Source organism: Tinamus guttatus, unplaced genomic scaffold, assembly GCF_059628265.1.
Source record: "Tinamus guttatus ecotype Peru unplaced genomic scaffold, ASM5962826v1 Tinamus_guttatus_pri_ptg000423l, whole genome shotgun sequence".
In the NCBI taxonomy this organism is placed as follows: domain Eukaryota; kingdom Metazoa; phylum Chordata; class Aves; order Tinamiformes; family Tinamidae; genus Tinamus; species Tinamus guttatus.
The window spans coordinates 3685843-3707116 of NW_028288957.1; the positions used below are offsets into that span (position 1 = coordinate 3685843).

Consider the following 21274-nt stretch of genomic DNA (forward strand, 5'->3'; position numbering starts at 1 on the left):
CTTTGACTGTTCTCAACCATTTCCCTGAGAAATTCCGCAGCTGGGAAGAAAGATGGCTTGCTTTCCAATTTCTGCACCCGTATGGAGCAATCGATCCGTGTTTTCATAAGCTTTCCCTCTGCTGTTATTAGACCTGGACACTTTGGCAGAGGTCGAAGTTCTGTTGTAATCAGCTTGTCCCTCGGAGATGGGGTTGAAGAAAAACACCACGTACCGCAAGATTTGTGATCAAGTTACACACCAGTGACGCTAGAAACCTTTGCAATTGCCCACATTTTTCCTTTGTTTCAGTAATAAAAATCAGAATTAATAGCACACGAGCCTGTAGGCCTGGTAGTACTCTAAATTTGTGATGTGCAGATGATACTCAGATGAATACTGAGCATCTTTTGGAAGAAAGGATTGAAACCTCACATGCAATGACAAGTGTGTTGCCTACATCTCTTGAGAAGGCTCTTCCACAGGCAGAAGAAAATTAGCATTTTATCTTCCTGAAGATTTTGCCAGCTTTTCTGCTTGTTCACGGGGCTTGTGGTGGTGGTCGAAGCACCGGAAGCCTCCAGTCTTGAGGCTTGAGATGCGATGGAGGAGCGAGGAGAAGTCACTGAAACCAGATTCGCCCTTGACTCTGTGTGCGAGTCCTTGGGCTTCTCCTTTAGTAACCTGATCACAACCAAGTGTTTAGCTAAAAAAAAGGCATTTGATTTCAGAAGCAGCAGCATCTCCCCCCACAATCAATCCAAAGCGGTTATTGCAGGCACGCTTCGCTGAATCTCTTCATTTGCCCCTTACTTAAGCAGTCTGGTTTTGATGAAGTGCTGCCAAGCACTTTTATGGGTGGGCATTATGCAGCTTTTGGAGCTCTTCCTTTGTGGTCCTATGAAGGTTATGTAGGTCTTTCGTGATACACAATTACAGCTTTTTGGAGCCGCAGTTACACGAATAAGCAATAACAATATATGCAGTTAGTTAGTGTTTGCTAACAAAATGCTGGCCCCGACCGGTGTTTTTTAGGCACTGTTGTCTCTCTTGACACCGATGCTCATCCCCGTTCTGGGGGCAGTTACCTCCTTCTCGCTTGCTTCGGTTCCAGCCCCATCCTTTGGCAAAGGCCTCCCATGCCCCCAAATGCAGGAGGATTTATTGCTCCTTCAAATTCCTTGCACTAGTCACTGCTCAAACATTGTCTTGCCTGCCTAGTTATTATTATTACCTTCTCTGACAGAGCTTATGATGCTCTTCTTGAACGATGCCTTCTAAATTCCAGTTATCCCCTTTAATAGCTGGGCTGGCTACTCTTCTCACGTCATGCAGCCCTTCCATACTTGGGTTGCTGCTATAGCTCCATGCATCAGTTGCTAATATAACTGCAGTTATAACTGCGGAAATATAATTTCTGAGCATAGTATTGGTGATCCACTTGTGCTGATCAGACAGCCCTGTTTCTTGAAATTTTGAAGAATGGAGCTGAAATTATGAAGAACGGTCATATTTATTGACCATAATTTTCCAGTTTAGAAGCACAGTAAAGCAGAGCACAAGACGCCCTTTCTGTCGTCTTTTGCCCCTCTTTTGCAAGGCGGATTTTTTTTGTATTAGTTCTGCAGAGAAGCAGTGAAATCCACTTGCCTGGATTATAACGGCATTAAATTCCAAGCCCTGCAAGTTATCACCGCAACGTGCAAAGAGCATTTGGTAAATCTAATTTTGTGAATTATTTTAGATTTTTTTTTCTTGTATGTATTAATCTGATTCCGAAATGTCAAGCATAAATATATTTTTATTTCACTGCGAGCACTGATGCTGAAAGGCAATCAATTTGCCAGCATCTCTCTTAGCCGAGCTCTTTCTTGCCTGGTGTTTAATAAAAGGGCTAAAGTGCTGGCTTGACTCTCAGGTTAGTGGAGGGAATAGTCCAGTGAATATATTCTGGAAAAAAAATCCTGCCAATAAAAGCCCGAGACGTTGCTGGTGTGAAGGGGAAGAAGGAAGCTGCTGGAAGAGGCAAGGAAGAGCATCTCCTCTTCCCGTGTGCTGAATTTAAGCCGTGATTTAAGAAGTTGCAAGTGTTGCCCTCCCTTACCCGTGAAGCAGCCTTCACATTTACATGTATACATAGATGTATTTTGTTACGTATATATGTTACGAGTTTTCTCGTATTAATGGGAGGTGATGAGATGGAGGCACCTTGCAGGGGCAGCTCATGGTGCTGTGGTTTTAGGGCTGCTGGTTGCTGCTTCCAGGCGCTGCAGGAGCTGTGTAGTGACCTTGGTACCACCACTGGTTTAATTCTTTTTTTGGGGGGGGGAAGTAACCCTCTGTAATGACCAGATTGCGTCGTATCCATTTATCTTGGAGGCCCTTCGCATCCGTAATTACCATGCAAGCCAGGTCAGTGTTGTTAAACGTTAAATCCGCCATCTTCCTTAGTGCTCTTTCTCATGAGAATGGGGTAGAAGCCCTTAAAAAAAAGTATCACCAAGGCAGGACCTTCCTGCTCCTCTGAGCATCCCCAGTGAAACGTTTGCAAGTGCCTCGTAGCAGCCTGGAAGGCCCCTGTCGCCAGCAACGTGGGATGCAGCAGACCCGGTAGGGAAATGGGTTGGGGGGAGTCCCTCTTTTAGTGAATACTTTGGCAAAAAAGATGCAATAACCCCCAAACCTTCAGGAGGTGGAAAGGCGTCTCTGCATACCACTTGTGGCCATGCCCCGCGTCGCAGTGCTGTAGGTGCAGCCCCTCTGCTGTCCACGGGGAGCAGGGCGAGCTGTTTCCATTTGGATTGTTTTTACCGTGTTCCCATAATGGTGGGTCAGCCCCTGCAGCGTCTCCAGGCCTGGCTTCCAAGAGCACTTCAAACCGCGGATGGGAAGAGAGCGGAGGGAAGAACCGGGTTGTTTTGGAAGCGCTCTGCTCAGGCGCAGCAGCACGGGCTGCAAGGATGTGTGCGAAAACTGCTTGCAGCTTAAAACCCAGTGTGAATTAAGCCCGTACACTGAGTTTCTCACTGCCCTCAGGACTGCCTGGCTGCTGTGCCGCCTCGGCGCGCCGCGTGTGTGAGCGTGGCCGATGGCAGGAGCGCAGGGTGTCAGCCGTGACGGTGCCCCGTGCTTCTCTTTGCAGTCCACCCCTCTGCACCTCGCCGCGGGCTACAACCGGGTGCGCATCGTGCAGCTCCTGCTCCAGCACGGCGCCGACGTCCACGCCAAGGACAAGGGGTAAGGCGGCCGGGACGGAGCCGGCTGAGGAAGCGCCTCCCTCCGGCGTGGAGCTGGCCCAGGATGGCACGTTCGCTGTCAAACCCTGAATGCAAACTTTGTGAGGGCCCTGATGGACACACCAGTTCTCATTAGACCCATTTTCAGTCCCTTATTACATCTCAGGTTGTTTTCCCAATCCCTATCTTTTGCTTCTGGGCACGGGCTGCCCTATAAAATACGGGGCTTCTGCCGTTACCTTAGGGAAGTTGGGGCGATAAGTGACGCCGGCATAAAGATAAATCTGTAAAGATAAAACATGCCTCTCCCAGGGCTCCTGCACAGTGAAATAGGTTGTGCTGTCAAACAACACAGTTAAATCAGGTGGATTTTTTTGCTGGAAAAGGCTGGATCTCCCTAGTAGACAGCTAACCTTGGTTTTTAAACATTTGGCTTTTAAAATTTACTTTCCCCTTCTCTCTGAGAGAGAGAAAATAGTTCCCGCGTCTTGAAAAAGTGCTGGTTAAATGCTCAGGTCTTCCCTCTTTTGGCGCAGGGGTCTCGTGCCGCTCCATAACGCGTGTTCCTACGGGCACTACGAAGTTACGGAGCTGCTGCTCAAGGTAAGCGGAGGGACAGGGGGGTAAGTGAAATGACGGGGGGGTAAGTGGAAGGACAGAGGGTAAGTGGAAGGACAGGGGGTGAGTGGAAGGACAGGGGGGTAAGCGGAAGGTTAGGGGGGTAAGCGGAAGGGCAGGGGGTAAGTGGAAGGGTAGGGGGGGTAAGTGAAAGGACGAGGGTAAGTGGAAGGACGGGGGGGTAATTGCCACTGCCCTCACGGTGGGAGAGGAGGCGTGGGCTGTTTACGCCAGGCTTAGAGCTGAGTCTGTTCTTCGTTAGTGCCAGCTTTCCAACATCCCGCGTGTACTTGCAGCGGTAAAAATGAAAATTGTCCCGAAATTCCCATTTTGTTGAGGCTCGCGGCCGGCCTTCCCCTAGAAGTGTGTTTCGGTAGTAGCGTTCTCGCTCGCGCGTGCACGCGTGTGTACATGTAAGGGCTCCCGCAGCACGGCGCCTGCGTCAACGCCATGGACCTGTGGCAGTTCACGCCGCTGCACGAGGCGGCCTCCAAGAACCGCGTGGAGGTCTGCTCGCTGCTCCTGAGCCACGGCGCCGACCCCACGCTGCTCAACTGCCACGGCAAGAGCGCCGTGGACATGGCCCCCACGCCGGAGCTGCGCGAGAGGCTCACCTGTGAGTAGGCACCGCGCTGCCGCTTCCCCGCGTCCGCGCCTTCGGGCCCCAAAGTCCCCCGGGATCAAGCTCCGTGGCTCCCTGATGAGGATGGGAATACATCCCCTTTCCAGGAGGAAGGAGCGAAGGGTTGTTACCTTGGAGCGGCTCCTCGCTCTGTCCTCAGCTGCGAGAGGCGCTGGGATGAGTTTGCTGCCCCTCGACCCCGATTAGCACGCAGAGAAATCCATTCAGGCTCCATTTCGTTGCCTGTATGTTCCTTTTTCCCATTGACACGGAAAACCCGTGTCCACTGATAATGACTAAGTCAGGTGCATCAGCCTGACCTTTCAATCAAATTTGTCATCCCTCTGATGAAAAGCATGGGCGTCCCCACCTTACCTACCCTAGATGAGACATTTTTAGTGTGTTATTTGTCACATGAGGAATGATATATTTATTTGCTGTTTCGAGATTTATTTATGCTTGTGTTTGGTGCAATGTTTGCCAAGAACTTTGAATTCTGTTTGAGATGGTGCTGATGGAAAGGAAGCCACAAATGCAGGGTGGAAGAAGAAAGCTGCTCTTAATAAGCTTGGTGTTTCTAGACAGATTGTTTCTAGTGCCTGAGTCCAGACCTTACCCTTGCCCACCTGCCTTCCGTTCATAGATTTTAAGGGAAATACTTTGCTCTATTCATTTTTTTCCCTCTGTTTTCTATATTTAAGGGAAATACCTTTTCAGAGCTAATTCTAGCTTCCTTCCTGGCTGCCCTTTAACTGCGCCTCTTTCCCCACCAGATGAATTCAAGGGACATTCCCTGCTGCAGGCAGCCCGAGAGGCAGACCTGGCCAAGGTGAAGAAGACTCTCGCTTTGGAGATCATTAATTTCAAGCAGCCGCAGTCGCACGAAACTGCCCTGGTGAGATTTTTTATCACTTTTGTGATAAATGTGCTGGGAGCACTAGTTGAGAGGTTTTATTCCTGTGTTACGGAAGCCCATTCATCATCCGGGATTGCAGATTTGCCATCAAGCACTTGCTATTTTAAAAATAAATCACGGTTACAGAGATAACACTCTAATTGTGTTATCCCTTTTTTTTTTTTTGTCTTTTCTTGGAGGGTTTCAGAAACCCTTAGGCCCTGGCTCCCTTGAGCACCAGTCACTTTTCTCTGCCTCTTTTCCCGGAGGCTGTTGCTGTGTATTTGCCAGGGCTGGATTCCATCCAGGTGGCCTGCAGCTTCCCTGAGGTTTCCTGGGGGCAAAGGTGGAGGCCAGATTTTCTCCGTAGGGTACCGAAGGCATTGGTGTCTCTTCTTCCCGTGCTGGACTTGGCCTCCTAGTCTGAATTTAGGAGCACGGTGCAGAGGTACATGAGGCCAGGAGGACTCCTCCTGCCTTTAGTGCTGCTTTAGCCTACTGGCAAGAAAGCTGAATATATTCATGTCTGCAAAGCCATAACTGTTTTGTCAGGTGCTTCTTGGGGTCTGTCCTGTTGTTAAGGCTCTTGTTTTGACACTGGAAAGTTTGGGAGCTCTTATAGAAAGTCCTTACACGCCCTTTGTCTTTACCTCCTTTTTATGTGTTTTTCCTTTGTCCCTATATCTTATCAATGCAGTTGGAACATCCCACTTTGTCCTAAGTGCTGAAGCTTTCAGAAGAAACTAACTTTTCTGAACAGGAGACCTCAGCACTGGCCTGGGTCTTGGCCAGCACGATGGTGTGTGCGGCAGCACCACGATGGGATCTTTCCAATTCCACATATATCTTCACTAAATGCTGCTTTTCAGAACATGCCCCAGGGAAGCTGTATCACCTCTGCAGTGCCAGGGGCTCTGCCCATTCCCTAATTCCCTAACTCAGTGTTTTATTCTTTTGCAGCACTGCGCCGTGGCCGCGGTGCATCCCAAGCGGAAGCAGGTTACAGAGCTGCTGCTCAGGAAGGGGGCGAATGTGAATGAGAAAAACAAGGAGTAAGTTCCCCAAATCTGCCGTTTTCCAAAGGATGCTGTTGCATTGGGAATGCAAAGCTAATTCCTTCCGTTTCCCCCCCAGCTTCATGACACCTTTGCATGTTGCAGCTGAGAAAGCTCACAACGATGTCATGGAAGTTCTGCATAAGCATGGAGCAAAGGTAAATGTGCTGAAATACATTTTCGATAGGGTAAGAGGGAGATCTCTTCCTCCCCCAACCGATAAGAGGTCATTTCTGCGTAGTTACCCCCATAATCAACCTCCATTTAGCTTAAAAATATGCATCTTCATGACAGTGTATTTCCTCGGCGGAGACATAGCCAGACTGGCAGGCTGCAATTCTGGTGGGAAACGACTTTTTTTCCCTTTTTAAACCTCTTTATTATTTGCTCTTCTTCTGTGATATGAAACCATGGAGATGCTCGCAGTTTTTTAGATTCCTCTATTAAATCTTTGCAGACAGATAGGTTTCTGTTGTGCTCTTTAAAAAAGCAATGCCTTTTCACGCTCTTGTTCTGCTTTGTCCATTTAAGTGGGTAGAACTATATCCAGTTATACTTCACTGCCTATAAAAGTACAAAAAAAGGGAGGAGGAAAATGGGCTGTCTGCATCCAGTCTCTCTTTTTTATCCTTTTTTCCCTCCTCCATCTAATTCTTCACCCAACACCTTTGTTGGCCTTTGGTTCCTGGTGGTGAGTGACATCGGACAAATTCCTCTTCCGAGCATGCCAGAGGGTAATTTCCATGGAGCTGTGAGAGGTTCGGTTCGTCGTTTGCCTCTCGCTGCCCTTCTGTGAGAGTCTGGCTCCTGTTGCACAAGGTTCATCTCTGTCCTGGTCACTGCCCCTGTGCCTTCAGGCACGCAGACAAATAACCTGCTTTATTAGGAGAGGGAAAAGGCCGTGCTGCAGGTTCCCTGTGTGTCCCCACGGCTGCGTACGCCGGCGTCCGCTTTTGTTCAGCGCCAGCGCGCAGGCATCGGGGCTAAACCAGGGTGCTGGCAAATTCTCTTTATTGCTCTTCCTGTTAAAAAGCAGGGCCAGATGGAGGCTTTGACCGAGCAGGACGTTGTGGTTTATGTCGCTGTGACCTTTTTGCTTTTTGCCTCGCCGTTCCCCTCAGATGAACGCCCTGGACACGCTGGGTCAGACCGCCCTGCACCGCGCAGCGTTGGCCGGTCACCTGCAGACCTGCCGGCTCCTGCTCAACTACGGCTCCGATCCCTCCATCATCTCCCTGCAGGGCTTCACGGCGGCGCAGATGGGCAACGAGGCTGTGCAGCAGATCCTGAGCGGTGCGTAGGGACATGGGCTCCTGCCCCTCACTTCACAGCTGGGGATCTGGCTTCCTCCGCGGTGCCGGAGTCTTCCTCGTGTTTCCTCATCCCTCCCCACGTGCTCACGTTTATTCTTGGCTTAAAAAACAACACCCCGCCCTCGTGCAGGATTTCCATGTAAAGCAGGAAGAAAATCAGCACCTTCTGGGTGTGTATGCAGCTCTGCAGGGAGATAGAGGGAAGGCAGGTGGGTTGGTTTGTGCACCAGCTTCCAGGCAGGCCAGAGTTGCGTTGAGCCTGGCAAGGACCATTTTCTCCCATGAAAAACGCAGCAAAATGTTGATAATTACTAAACCGTTCAAGCTTCCCCTTCACGTGCTTTCTGACCCAGCAGAGAGCCATTTGGCGCTAAAAGTTCTCTGGGTGCTGCTTAGCAAGCGGTGTGTCCTCGTATAAGAAAGAGGAATAGATATTTGAAAAGGACAATGTATTTTTTTTGTAAGTGCTTGAGCTCTTTCGTCCTTTTATCCTTTCACGTGTTGGATGTTTGCAAGCAGGGAGAGGAATTGCATCAGCAGGTCCTGTAAGGTGGATATAGCATGCACGGAGTAACTCATATAATGGTGGGATTCGCAGGTAGCCCGAGGGAAATGGATATCCAGATTCCTGAGGAAACCAGGGTCGGGATGTAACTGCATTTCCCCCAGGGTTGTGGATAGCTTTGCCTCCAAGCAGATCAAAAAGAGGCATTTTACAGCACCGCAGGGAAGGGCCTTTTTAATGTGTCTCTCCTCTGGGGACACAGAGCTGGCCAGGGAGGGCAGCCCAACTGTTAGAGCATGGAAATGAGTGCTGAGAGAGAAGAATATTGAGAGGAATGAGGAAACAATCACCGTATCCCCTGCTGCTAAAAAGAATAGGAAATTGATCTGAGAAAAAACAAAAATCTTTATTCCGAAAGCACCGATTTGATCTTGCTTGAAAAATTCATTTTCACTGACTTTTCTATGGAAACTAATTTCACGTGTCAGACTGTGCTGCTTCTAAATGAATTACCTGTCTCTCACACGCACAAAGCTGTGCAAGGCTGAGAGATGCAAAAGCTAAAACCATGCGTGCCAGAAGGTATCAGTAGCACAGGGTTATGGACACAGTATTTTCTGCATATGCCAGAAATGCTGAATTTTTCTACAAAATACCATTGCGTATTTCATTTTTGGGAGATTAGTTTAAAAAGATACGTTTTTTTCTAATCCTGGAGGTACTGGGATGTAGTAACAGCTCCCGGGCTGCTGAGCCGGACTTGTGCTTGCAGCTTATAACATTTTTCCCCTGGTTTTTATAACATTTTTCCCGTGGCACTGGCCTTTTTGCTCACCCGTATCAGCCCTTGCGGCCCGCAGAGCAGAGCTATGAGCTCACAAGTAGGAGGGCAGCTCTCTGGTGACATCAGGGCCCGGAGACGGGGCTTTTGCTTACAGCTGGTGTCGTGGTTTTGGTCACATCTGTACTGCATGGCTGCGTGAGGAATGCCATCAAGCGAGCTCGTTAGTTATTTGCCAGTGCTGGCTGGAAAATGCTGCTTTTTTCGCTCCTCAGAAAGAGTAGGTAGCTTTGCTTCTCTGGGAATATCCTGCCCTCTCACCGTTGAGCTGCCGCTTTCTTCCTCTCTCTCCTCCTCCCCTCTTCCTCCTCCTGCAGCGACCATGGAGTCTACAGGTAGCAAAAGGCTCCAGGCAGGGACGGAGCAAATTACAAGAAGAAAACAGGGCTGCAAATAGCAAATATTGCATCCAACTGAGTGGCTGAACCAGGGTCTGTCCTCAGCAAACCGCTGTCGCTCTGTGCCTCCCTTCCTTCCCTGTGATACTAGCACAAACCTGCCAGCTTTACGCTGAGGAGAAACCATTTAGGCAACGTGGTCCTTGCCCATCCCAGCTCGGGCAGCATTCCTGCAAATGCTGGCAGGCTCCTCCTAGCTGCACTTTGGAAAATGTATCCCTATAACTAAACAATTGTGGGAAAAAAGAAATCCTCTTTTTCCTTATGCAGAAAGCACCCCTGTGCGCACATCCGATGTGGATTATCGCTTGTTAGAAGCGTCCAAAGCGGGAGATTTGGAAACTGTGAAGGTACGTTGGGGCAACACATTTTAAACCATGCTTAAATGTGAGCTTTGGGGCCACAGAGTCCCCACGTCCCAGCTGGGGTTGGTCTCGTTCTCCACGGTCCATCCGGGGGCAAAATAACTTGTCCCCGTCCCCGTCTTGCACCAGTTGCCACCTTGAACCTCAGACAAGTATATGCAGAAATATTCGAGCACAGTTCTGTGCTCCAGGAGATCTGCTTGGTCCCCCTCGCTGCGCATGCCGTATTCCTGCGTTTCTGCAGGCAGCAGGGAAGCTGCGAGCGGTCCTTCATGCAGAGAGTCTTGCAGGACCTTAAACCTGCTGCCCAGTGTTCTAGAGGTCCAGCCTGAATGCCTTAGAGAGGCCTTCTTGCTGCTTCCATCATTTAGATCTTGTGTGTTGCAGAAGTGTCTTAAGCCCCATGTTTAGAGCTGTATTTTTAACCTTACCTCTTTGGAAAGAAAATTTCCAGAAAGCTGACTTCTAAAACGCGGAGCGTATTAGTTAAGAAAACTCTGGCATGCTGATATTTGACCTGCAGATCAAGTTTTGTGCTGGGAGGGGCGGCTCGGGGTGCTGGAATTCTCCTTTCCGGGGCCTGTGTTGGATGTTGTTTCTCCCTGCGCTTCCCCAGCAACTGTGCAGCCCCCAGAACGTGAACTGCCGGGACCTGGAGGGGCGCCACTCGACGCCGCTGCACTTCGCCGCGGGCTACAACCGCGTCTCCGTGGTGGAGTTCCTGCTGCACCACGGCGCCGACGTGCACGCCAAGGACAAGGGGTGAGCGTGCGGCCCCGCGCCTTCCCGCTCCGCATCTCCGTCGCCCGCGTGTTTTCCTCTCCGGAGCGCTGGCGTCGGCTCTCGGCGGCCTCGACGCGCCGCTGAGTCGCGTCCGCTTTCCTGGCAGAGCCGTGGCCCAAGTACATACGTGGCACTGGGACTCGTGCCCCTTTCCTGCCCCTTCTGTCCACCAAGAAACTTGGTTGGGCTTAAAGGCAGCCTTTTGGATTTTTCAGGTGATGTAAGACTAGCTCGAGTGGCCTGAAGTAAATACCAGGATTCTCTCTGACTGTTGTTATTGCCCTCTTGTTAGCTTTTATTAAGCTACTCACTCAATTATGCTAAAACCTTCACATGTTTTGGCCTTATTTGCCAAGAAGTCGTGTAAAATAGCGCCGCTGAGTTTGATCTTTCACTCTGTTGTTGGAAAGCATTTCCGAGCCGGAAAATCCCAGGCTCTCTCCAACTAAAACATTTGTGCATCTTTCCCTGGTGTCAGGTGCGCAGTGCTTGCTAATAACCCACTTCAGACCCTTTGGCCGGGCCTAGGGACCTTTTCCAAAATTTACACTCAAATGTTCAAAGTCAAAACATTTTGACAAAACATTTTATCCTCTCCAGCTGCTGATTTTTTTTTCTCCCTTTGCGCAGCGGCCTCGTACCCCTGCACAACGCCTGCTCCTACGGGCACTACGAGGTGGCCGAGCTGCTGGTGCGACACGGCGCCTCCGTCAACGTCGCCGACCTCTGGAAATTCACTCCCCTGCACGAAGCGGCAGCGAAAGGGAAATACGAGATCTGCAAGCTGCTCCTAAAGGTGGGGGAGCTGGGGGTCTCCGGCGTATTCTAAGTGCATTTATGCTCTGTTTTGCTTGAGATCAGCATCAAAGTTAACCACATCCAGCAAGTTCTGCATCGTATATTTGAATTTATTCGTATCGTGGAATTGTTGGGTAGTTTCTTGCGTGAGGTAAGTTCACTCTGTAAAGATTCACGGATAGATTTTCCAGGACGTGCATTACTTTTAGTCAAACGTGCTCGGTTGATAATATTAGCCAAGTAGTAGCGCAAGGCTCCCTCAAGCCAGAAAGAGTTGAATTTATCTAAAGAGGACCAAAAAAAACCCACGCTGGTCCCATTCATCACTTTCTGGAACAGTCACTGCAATTAAATAGCACTTTGCAAGTGCTTATGCAAGGCTCTGTGTTGCAGAGGGCTGAAGGTGGCTCCTAGAAAGTGCCTGGTATTTGAGAAATTGAAAACTGCCAAGTTCATGTATAATTTAGCAAGCTGCTGGAGGAAATGTAGGTTAATATGCCGTGGAATAGGTATAAGGAGGAACTTGAAAAGGCTTAAGGGCGGTGCCAATAGGTTTTCGGTGAGGGACTTGAGCTTGAGAGGTGTTTTAATGTAGGGTCGTATCCTACTTTGTGATGGCAGAAGGGAGCTAGAATTTGCTCACTATTCCTGCCAGCTCTAGCTGCTGTGTGTGGTTGTGACCCTGGCGCTCTGCATTGCTCCTTGCAGCATGGAGCCGACCCGACGAAAAAGAATCGCGACGGGAACACTCCGCTGGACCTGGTGAAGGAAGTGGACACGGACATCCAGGACCTGCTGCGGGGCGACGCTGCCCTGCTGGACGCGGCCAAGAAGGGCTGCCTGGCCCGGGTGCAGAAGCTGTGCACGCAGGAGAACATCAACTGCAGGGACACGCAGGGGAGGAACTCCACGCCGCTGCATCTCGCAGGTGCGCGGCTCGCCGGGCCCCGTAGCCCCGTGATTTAGCCTCGAGTGGAGAGAGCAAAGCACCAGGAAACAGGACTCTTACCCAGAGCACCATAACTGTGGCAGCTGTAATACAGTTATTTGGAAAAGAGGAGCTTTTCCAGTCGGAATTGTTTTAGCTTTCCGGCCCGCCGCTTTTACGTTAGCCCAGCCCTCCTCATAGCTGCTTTCTCCTGTCTTTCCCGCAGCTGGCTACAACAACCTGGAAGTAGCAGAATACCTGCTGGAGCACGGTGCCGACGTGAACGCGCAGGACAAAGGAGGGCTGATCCCCCTTCACAACGCAGCCTCCTACGGGGTAGGTACAGGCTCTCGGCTTGCAGGAGCCGTCACATCCGACACGCGTCGCGTCGCCTGCCTCGCTGGGAGCGAGCCCAGCCCCTGGCGCCGTGCCCTGCTTGCAGCCCCGGTAGCGCGGAGCTGAGGAGCGCCGGGATCTGGGCGTCTCGGCGGTTTCCTTCCCAAGGGCCTCGCCAGCGACCCGCCCTCGTGTTTTGCAGCACGTGGACATCGCGGCGCTGCTGATCAAGTACAACACGTGCGTCAACGCCACGGACAAGTGGGCCTTCACGCCGCTGCACGAGGCGGCGCAGAAGGGGAGGACGCAGCTCTGCGCCCTGCTGCTGGCGCACGGAGCCGACCCCACCATGAAGAACCAGGAGGGACAGACGCCCCTCGACCTGGCCACAGTAAGTGCCAGCCACACGCGGCCCTGGCGGAAGCTCTCCACGTGTTAAAGAGCTTTCTAGGTCTCCATGGCACCGGACACCCTCAGTCATCCCTGTACTGGGGTCTACGGAGATGAGCATCTCCAGGGAGCTTCCTTGGCCAGGGATCCAGGTTTTTTCCTCCTTTGGTCTGAGACCTTAACACGGCTCGTGGCTTAAAGTTCCCCTCTCCTTAAGGGTTCACTGCTGTAATCAACCTTCTTGTTGACAGCAGCGAGCCTGTCAGAAATGTTCCCAATATCCTCATTTATTACTTCAGCATCCCAACATCCCAGGATTGGAAGGTGGTTATTGGCCTTTTCCTAAAACTGGTACCCAAAACCTTTTCATTAGTGGTAGTGGTGGCGGGCAGTTGAAAACCCCAATAAAGAGACAGAAATGTTAAACATTACTGAGAGAGAACGTGACCAAAGTGGGTGCTGTGTCTGCTTCTGATGCAAGCACCTGCTAGAGAGCACTGATTTATTTGAGCAGAGCTCAGAAAACATCTTTCAGAGTAATCTAAGCTCTGGAAAACTTGCTTTGCCATGAGAGACGTGGAAACTCTATTGAAGAGTTTCCTGCGGCAAAGGGAAGAGGTGTCCTAATCGTGTCCCACAAGGACCTGCAAAGAGGACGTTTTTGCAAGCTGCCCCTGACGTTTTCGCTGCCCCTGCCCCGCAGGCCGACGACATCCGTGCCCTGCTGGTGGACGCGATGCCCCCCGAGGCGCTGCCCTCCTGCTTCAAGCCGCAGGCCACCGTGGTGAGCGCCGCGCTCATGTCGCCCGCCGCGACGCCCTCCTGCCTGTCCGCCGCCAGCAGCATCGACAACCTGGCGGGGCCGCTGGCCGAGCTGGCCGCCGCGGGAGCCTCCAACGCCGGCGACGGCGCCGCCGGCACCGACAGGAAGGAGGCGGAAGGTGCGTTCGCCCCTCGCCGGTGGCTGGGTTTTGCCTGGGGCCTTCACGCAGCGGGGCGGCTTAATGTACACCTGGGTGGACCGATGGGGCGAGGAATCGGGGTCTGGAGTTTGGAGGGAGTGGGTGGTGCTGCTTGATTTTATTTGAGTGGAAACACCTCTGTGTGGGATGTAATGACCTGTTCCTCTTGTTGCAGTTGCTGGCCTGGACATGAACATTAGCCAGTTCCTGAAGAGCCTTGGTCTTGAACACCTCCGGGACATCTTTGAAACGGAGCAGGTAGGTGCCCTGCTGCACTCGTTGCCTGGCTGTGTGTTTCCAAGGTAGGCTCAGCCAGCAAATCGGGGCGATGTTTTAATTCCCTCATTTAAACAAGATGAGGAGAGAAAAAAATATCTACGGAGAGACAAATATAACCAGAGAAGCTTCAAATGAATCCCCAGAGCCCTTACAGTGAGGTATTCTCAAAGAAACCCATGGAAGACTCTATGGGTGTTTGATTCAGATGTTCAGTGTTTTTCACTTTCTTAAAAAAAAAAAACAGTGCCTGCCAATGCTGCTAGGGATCACTTGACTCATAATCTCAGAGTTACGCTGGACCTTGTAAATCTTGAGCCTCAGTTGCCAAATCGCAACAAGCTTTTTGCCCGTCGTAGTGCTGCCCGTGACACTTAGATCTGGAAGACACTCACCCATAAGCTGAATAAAAAATGTAGTTTGCCAGGATATAGCCACAGTGGGGAAGGCAGAAGCAGAGTTCCAGGTCGAGGTAAGGCTATAGCATTAACTGGATTTGCAGAGCTGAGACATTTTAAATACGTTCCCTGGCCTCCGCTCCTAATCTCTTACAAGAGGTCAGGAAACAAATGCTTTAAAGGTGTTGTGATACAGAAAAAGCTATTCCAGCTATGCTAAAGGCTAACGTGGCAGAGGTGTGGCCTCAGGGTAGCACGCTGAGAAGTCCTTTTCCCCTTCTTATATACAAAGTGGAGGCTTTTTTCTTTAATTTGGAATTGCTTCTTTTAATTCCAAATCAACCTATGTTCTGCTCACATTCCCGTTCCCTTATTTCAGCACTTCCCTTGGCAATGCTGTTTTCACTCCACCTTTTCTTCCTTAACCCCTAACCTGTTTTTAAAATCTGCCTTTGCTAATAAGATTTAAGGAAGGAAATCGGCTTTGCTAACCTTCCATTTTGAAACTTTCTAAGCTCTTGTTGCACGTTTGTCCTGGTGGGAATAAGCTCATCTCCACTGTCCTAACAGTCCAGCAAAAGTCTTCTGAGTCAAGTTGTACCGTTTCTTGCTGCTTGCTGAGCTTCCAATTGCAGGTCACTACAGAGATACATACACAGAAGTAGGTTTGACTTCAGGTGGAGTCTGTTTCTTGCACTCTGAAAAATATCATCTTGGCACACAATTCCTGTACGATAATAAAAATGTGCATTTTGCCTAGCCTTTATATCCTGCTCTTAAAAGTTCATTTGAAAGTACATTTCGTTGCCTCCCTCCTTTCACCAGTGATCTCCACAACCTTGGAATTTAGGGCGGGCGTTGGTAGAAATCTCAGTGCGTAAAAGCCAAGGACTGCAAGTGTCTGTGCTCCCGGTGGGGATTATTTGCAGCAATAATAGAGGGGCTGAGCAAAGCTGGCTTGTCGCTCGCGTGCAGACACGTGGGTGGATGCACACAGTAGGGCACACGCCGGGGGGATGCCCGTGTGAAGCACGTGCAGGGTTTGCCTGCAGGAGGATGCACGTCCGTTTCTGCTAGTGCGCTGAAACTTCCCAAATACACAGCGCTGTAAAACCTGGAATGGCTCAAAACTGTTCCCAGGAGTCGCCTTGGCGCAATTTTCTTGGCATCCTGCTTCCACACGAGGAACAGGGAGGGATAAGGAGAGCCTTGCCAGGAGGTGGCAGCAGGTAGGAGCGCCGTGAAGCCGGAGTTACGTGAATGTGGTTGCAGCACAGATGCATTTCTTCCCATTTTCCAGAAGGATCGGTGTTCAGCCTCGGGAATAAGGCATTTTTGTGGTGTCTTCACCTCTCCAGATAACCCTGGATGTGCTGGCGGACATGGGGCACGAGGAGCTTAAAGAAATTGGGATTAACGCTTACGGGCACCGTCACAAGCTAATAAAAGGCGTGGAGAGACTCCTAGGAGGACAGCAAGGTAAATACGACCCTTTGGCCATTGAATCTCAAGTGCAGCCTCCAGTTGCCTCCTGCAAGTGCTGGCTTTAGCCCGGGGCTTGAGAGAGCCTCAAATGGGCCCAGCCCTGGGGCTTCCTTGGCCCGCTGACCCCTAAGGCCCCTGCTGCTAACAAAATCACCCTGCCTGCCTGAGATTGTGTTCCTGCACTCTGTCTGTTTTGCATTTCGTGCTGCACTGGGCTAATTTCGGAAGAAAAACGGTGATGCTGGATAAAAATAGGGCTGGTGCTGTTTTCTCCTGTTGTTTATTTTCTGCTTGTTACTCCTCTGATTGCTCCTCCCTGCAGGCACCAATCCGTATCTGACGTTCCACTGCGTGAGCCAGGGCACCATTCTCCTGGACCTGGCTCCTGATGACAAGGAGTACCAGTCCGTCGAGGAAGAGGTATTGCAAATACCCTCCTGCCAGCACTCCCGGGGCACTGCTTTTATAAATACCTTTTAAATACGTTTTTAAATACTGGAACCCGACTGCCTTTTGTCACGGGCCGTTTTTCACGTATCGGAAGTGTCACCAGGTTACGAGCAAACAAAAAAAGGGGCTTTTTCTCTCCTTTTTTTGGAGCTGAACCTAAAGATAACGGGATTGTTCACTAACTCTGCAGAGCGAGAGCCCGTGGCATCCCTCAGAAGCGATAAAATGCATTTTACTCTGCACATTGTGCAGCTCTGGCGTGGAAGTTAGACCTTGTAATGGGTTTTTAGGCCTTTTTTTTGGAATATACCGCCGTGATGGAAAGCCCTTGTGCTGTCTCCTGCCCCTTTTGTAAAGGTCTGTCTCCTACCTCGGGTTTCGGAGCGGACCAAAGGCAGGAGCCCGCGGGAGGGGAGCGGGCTGGCGCCGGCCCGCGCACAGCATCTCCAGGCGCTCCTCTCTAACCCAGATAAACAGCTCGTGGATAATTGAGAGTTGGCTGTAATTTTGCCTCCCACGCACACACGCTCTTTTATTTGCCTGAATTGCAGGCAGAGATAATTTTGAGCGGGGAAAAAAATCCAAACAACAAAAACATGAGGCTTTCGGAAGAGTTGTGGCTGGAAGAAGCTCTGCCTTCCTGTGCATTCCCTGTCTCTGCGTGTTGCTGTTCCTCCACTGTGGTGCAACAGGGGTTTTAAAGCCTAGATACTCACAGCTGCTGCCTGGATGTATGCAAAGCTATCGAGAATCTTTTTTTTTTTTTTTTTAATTAGAGAAGTCTGTAAATCACAGGGTTTGCACAGAATTTTCCTTTAAGCTTACCTGACAGAGAGGGTCACCTTTCTGCCCAAGGCAATTGGGATGTTTATTGGCACTGCTACTAAACAATGTTGCTGCAGCTCTAAATATGCCTTGAAAGGACCCAGCGAAGCTGTTGAAACCCTGGGGACCTGCTAATGACGTAGGATTTTTTCTTTTAGTGCAAGCATCTTCCTGTTCCTCATAAATGCAGACCTTGTGCTCATTAGAAACCCCTTAGTTGTCACTTTGAAATGATCTTTGTGTATACTCATAACTTCGTACGGATAGATGTTTTTATTTTCCAATTTAAAGCAGTTTTTTTTTCCTGTGTGATTTTGGTAGCAAGTTTCAATATTCTGCTCCCTCCCATGTAGGTTTTTAGTGAAAGACTGGACCATTTAAGGGCAGGATTGCTTCGACCTCCCTCTCCTCCAATGCTGTGGAGCAGCATAGTGCATTGGTGCCCAAGGAAATCAATCTTACAACTGAAATCTCTTTTTCTGACACCTTTTAGTTCATTTTTGGCACAAAATGCCTGTTGCTGCCAGTGAAACACGGAGCTCTTGAGTGGGTGCTTGGCCTGGCTAGTGAGCTCTGTGCTTTCTGCTTCTGTTCCTTCACCTAGATGCAAAGTACGATCCGGGAGCACCGGGATGGGGGGAACGCTGGCGGCATCTTCAACAGGTACAATGTCATCAGGGTACGTATCAAAGCTTCCATCTCTTAATTTCTCTCCCCCAAAATTGTTCCATTTCTTTACAATTCAGCATAGATGTCAGACAGCAAACTGGAGAAAGCCCAGGCTAGCCCGCAGAGGGGAAACTCTAAAGCAAGCTGTAAATTCCACTAGTTTGAACGTCTCTGATGTCTGGAGCTGGCGGTTGTGAGGCTCAGCCTTAGATGCAGGACTGCCCTGATTTGTTTATTATGATTATTATTATTATTAAGCCATTTGCACGTCTTACTGCCAGCTCCGCGAGGCTCCGTACCCTTTCCACTAAAGCGCCTGCTCAGCCCTGTGCTTCCCCTGCAGATTCAGAAGGTTGTGAACAAGAAGCTGCGGGAGAGGTTCTGCCACCGCCAGAAGGAGGTGTCGGAGGAGAACCACAACCACCACAACGAGCGCATGCTCTTCCATGGTGAGGATCCGGAGCGCTGCTCCGATACCAACTGCTGCTCCGCAGGTGCTCGAGCTGCCAGGCCCGCTCTAGTGGCGCTGCCAGTAGCCCTGGGGAGATGCTGCAGGGCTGGGGGAAGGCAGCAGCTCACGGATCAGTGTTCCCTGTGCTCAGACATGCCCTGCTGGCCCAGGTCCTTGTAGGAATTGGGCTTGGGGGTGTCCGTCCTGCTTCCATCTTCAGCAGCCCTCACCGCTGGAGGAGGTGTGCAAGGCCGGTCATTGCCTGGAAGCGTGAGCGGGGGGAAGGCATTTGATGCGCTCTGGGAAAGGAGCGAGGGATGAGAGTCACACGTGGGACCTTGCTGTGAAACCAGCATGGCTCCCGCGCCCGGCGGGATCCCGCCAGGATGTGGCCGGCGGAGCGGGATTGGCGTGGCCGGCGCTGCCCTCGCCGCGGGCTCGCGTGACCCTTTTGCCCCGTCCCCTCGCAGGCTCTCCCTTCATCAACGCCATCATCCACAAGGGCTTCGACGAGAGGCACGCCTACATCGGGGGCATGTTCGGAGCGGGCATCTACTTTGCGGAGAACTCCTCCAAGAGCAACCAGTACGTGTACGGCATCGGCGGCGGCACGGGCTGCCCCACGCACAAGGACCGCTCCTGCTACATCTGCCACAGGTGGGTGCCCGGGGAGCTGCCCCTGGGCCGCGGGTGCTCCTGGCGCGGGACAGCGAAACGGCAGGGTCCGCCCTGGGTCCAGGCTGGGCAAAAGGGGCACAGAAGCAGCAAGTGCCATGGGAAGGTCCAGAGCTGCAGCTGGGCACTAATAGACACCATGAGTGTGAACCGGTGCTCGGCAGGGGCTGAAGCAGCATGTCTGGAAGCCAAGGCTGAGGAAAATGGCTGTTAAAGTCGGGGCTGTCCCGGCGCAAAGCCGCGGCGCGCGGTGGGGCCAGCAGGGCTGTGGGTCAGGGCGGTGTGTCCCTGCGGAGCAGCCCTCCATCCCAGGTGTGGTTTGCGCTGGAGCAGCCGATGCGCTCTGCACAGCCCGACCCTCCTCCTCCTCCTCCTCGTCCTCGCCGCGGGGCGCAGGGGTGCTGGCAGCCTGCGGCTCCCGGCGAGGCGTTTCAGCGCGGCGCTTTCCTTGCAGGCAAATGCTCTTCTGCAGAGTGACCCTCGGCAAGTCCTTCCTGCAGTTCAGCACCATGAAGATGGCGCACGCCCCGCCGGGGCACCACTCCGTCATCGGGAGGCCGAGCGTCAACGGGCTCGCGTACGCCGAGTACGTCATCTACCGCGGAGAGCAGGTAAGCGGGCGCCAGGGCACGCGCCGGGGCAGCCCTCAGCTGTCCCCTGAAGCCGCACGGCTGTCGCCAGGAGCCCCTTCGTAGCCCGAAGGACTCGGCCAAGCCCCTCGCTCCAGAAAAGTGGTTTGCCCCGTAGTCTGGCGGGGTCAGGATCGTCAGATGAACTTGGAATAGAATCATGGTATCGTTGTGGTTGGGAAAAACCTTCAAGGGCATCAACTGGGTTTCAGAGCAGCCCTGGGGGCTCGCCTAGGGCAACCTCTTGTCCCCACTGGATTCGGGCTAGGCTGCTGGGTGCTTTGACCAGGCAGGTCTTGAAGACCTCTGAGCATGGAGCTTCTCCTGGCAGTTGCCTAAGGAGCTTTTTGCTTATTTATCCCCAGAGCAAAAAATACAGCTTCCCCCCAGTAGGAACGTGCCCGGTGAAGGCACTTGCAGGTCCCCTGGCAACGGGGCAAGTGTTCAGCACTGCGGGCCATGTCAGAGCTCTGTTCACTTGGGTACCTTTGGGCGCTCGTTGCTGTTTGCTAGCTGTGAACACCAAGTGCAACAACATTGTTTTGTTGTGTTTTTTTGTTTCCTTGGCTCGCTTTCAGGCATACCCAGAATATCTCATTACGTACCAGATTGTGAAACCAGAGGCTCCCTCACAGACAGCGACAGCAGCAGAGCAAAAGACCTAGTGACTGCGGGGCAGCACAGAGGGATGTGACTTCAACCTTGGACTGGATGGACGCGTGTTTCGGAGTATCGGTATCCTATAAATTCCCTAAAATCCCGGAAAATAAGCTGTATGTCCTTTATAAAGCATTGCTCCCTTGGTGAATACTGAACGAGTGACCCTGCAACCTCGACGGCTCCTGCTCCTCCCGAGGGAAGGCGCTGCTCGGATGGAGCCCTGGGCGCTCTGCGGGCACCGCTCTGCCGCGGCGCCAGCGCACGCGAGGATTTCAGACCCTGCTGCCCCGTTACGTCATTTGCAGATAACTCGCATTACGCTCATGGGTTTCCTCTCCGCATGCATCATTGCTTTTAAGTTCTCGAGGGAGCCGACTCGCCTATTTATTCTCCTTTTGTACTCCCAAGTTGAGCCAGAAGATTCCTGAAGACATTTTGCACAAAGCCGAGCCGACCGCGGCCGTGAGCAGCACGGCACGAGTTCCATCCGGGAGGGGGCTGGCGGCAGCCCTCGGGCCCAGGGCCTCCCTACGCGGCGCTCCCGAAGGAAACCCCAGGAACCAGCAGTGTTCCGCACGTCCCGAGTCCCGGGCTCCGTGTGCCATGAGCTGGCGCTGGACACGAGGCTCCCGCTTCGCTTTGTGACCCGCTCGAACGCGGCGCTCCGAAGCGCGAGGTGCGTCGGCCTCATGAGCGGATTCCCCGGATAACACGTGGCTGCTTGTGTTTTGG

The 21274-nt window shown here is 51.8% G+C and overlaps 1 protein-coding gene across 1 annotated transcript in view; it reads left to right on the plus strand.

Annotated features, from left to right (window-relative positions):
- TNKS (tankyrase) overlaps window positions 1-20560 on the plus strand; it is a 38014-nt gene extending 17454 nt beyond the window's left edge. The window contains exons 6-27 of the mRNA XM_088531639.1: window positions 3122-3216; window positions 3752-3818; window positions 4263-4449; window positions 5229-5350; window positions 6311-6402; window positions 6485-6563; window positions 7527-7698; window positions 9733-9812; window positions 10444-10589; window positions 11241-11406; window positions 12117-12336; window positions 12563-12672; window positions 12875-13063; window positions 13766-14003; window positions 14200-14282; window positions 16057-16177; window positions 16506-16603; window positions 18063-18137; window positions 18471-18576; window positions 19049-19235; window positions 19708-19864; window positions 20461-20560. Coding sequence (XP_088387765.1) covers window positions 3122-3216; window positions 3752-3818; window positions 4263-4449; window positions 5229-5350; window positions 6311-6402; window positions 6485-6563; window positions 7527-7698; window positions 9733-9812; window positions 10444-10589; window positions 11241-11406; window positions 12117-12336; window positions 12563-12672; window positions 12875-13063; window positions 13766-14003; window positions 14200-14282; window positions 16057-16177; window positions 16506-16603; window positions 18063-18137; window positions 18471-18576; window positions 19049-19235; window positions 19708-19864; window positions 20461-20547 — 2877 coding nt within the window. The 3' untranslated portion in view covers window positions 20548-20560. The remainder of the gene's footprint in view (window positions 1-3121; window positions 3217-3751; window positions 3819-4262; window positions 4450-5228; window positions 5351-6310; window positions 6403-6484; window positions 6564-7526; window positions 7699-9732; window positions 9813-10443; window positions 10590-11240; window positions 11407-12116; window positions 12337-12562; window positions 12673-12874; window positions 13064-13765; window positions 14004-14199; window positions 14283-16056; window positions 16178-16505; window positions 16604-18062; window positions 18138-18470; window positions 18577-19048; window positions 19236-19707; window positions 19865-20460) is intronic.
- The last annotated feature ends 714 nt before the right edge of the window (window positions 20561-21274 follow it).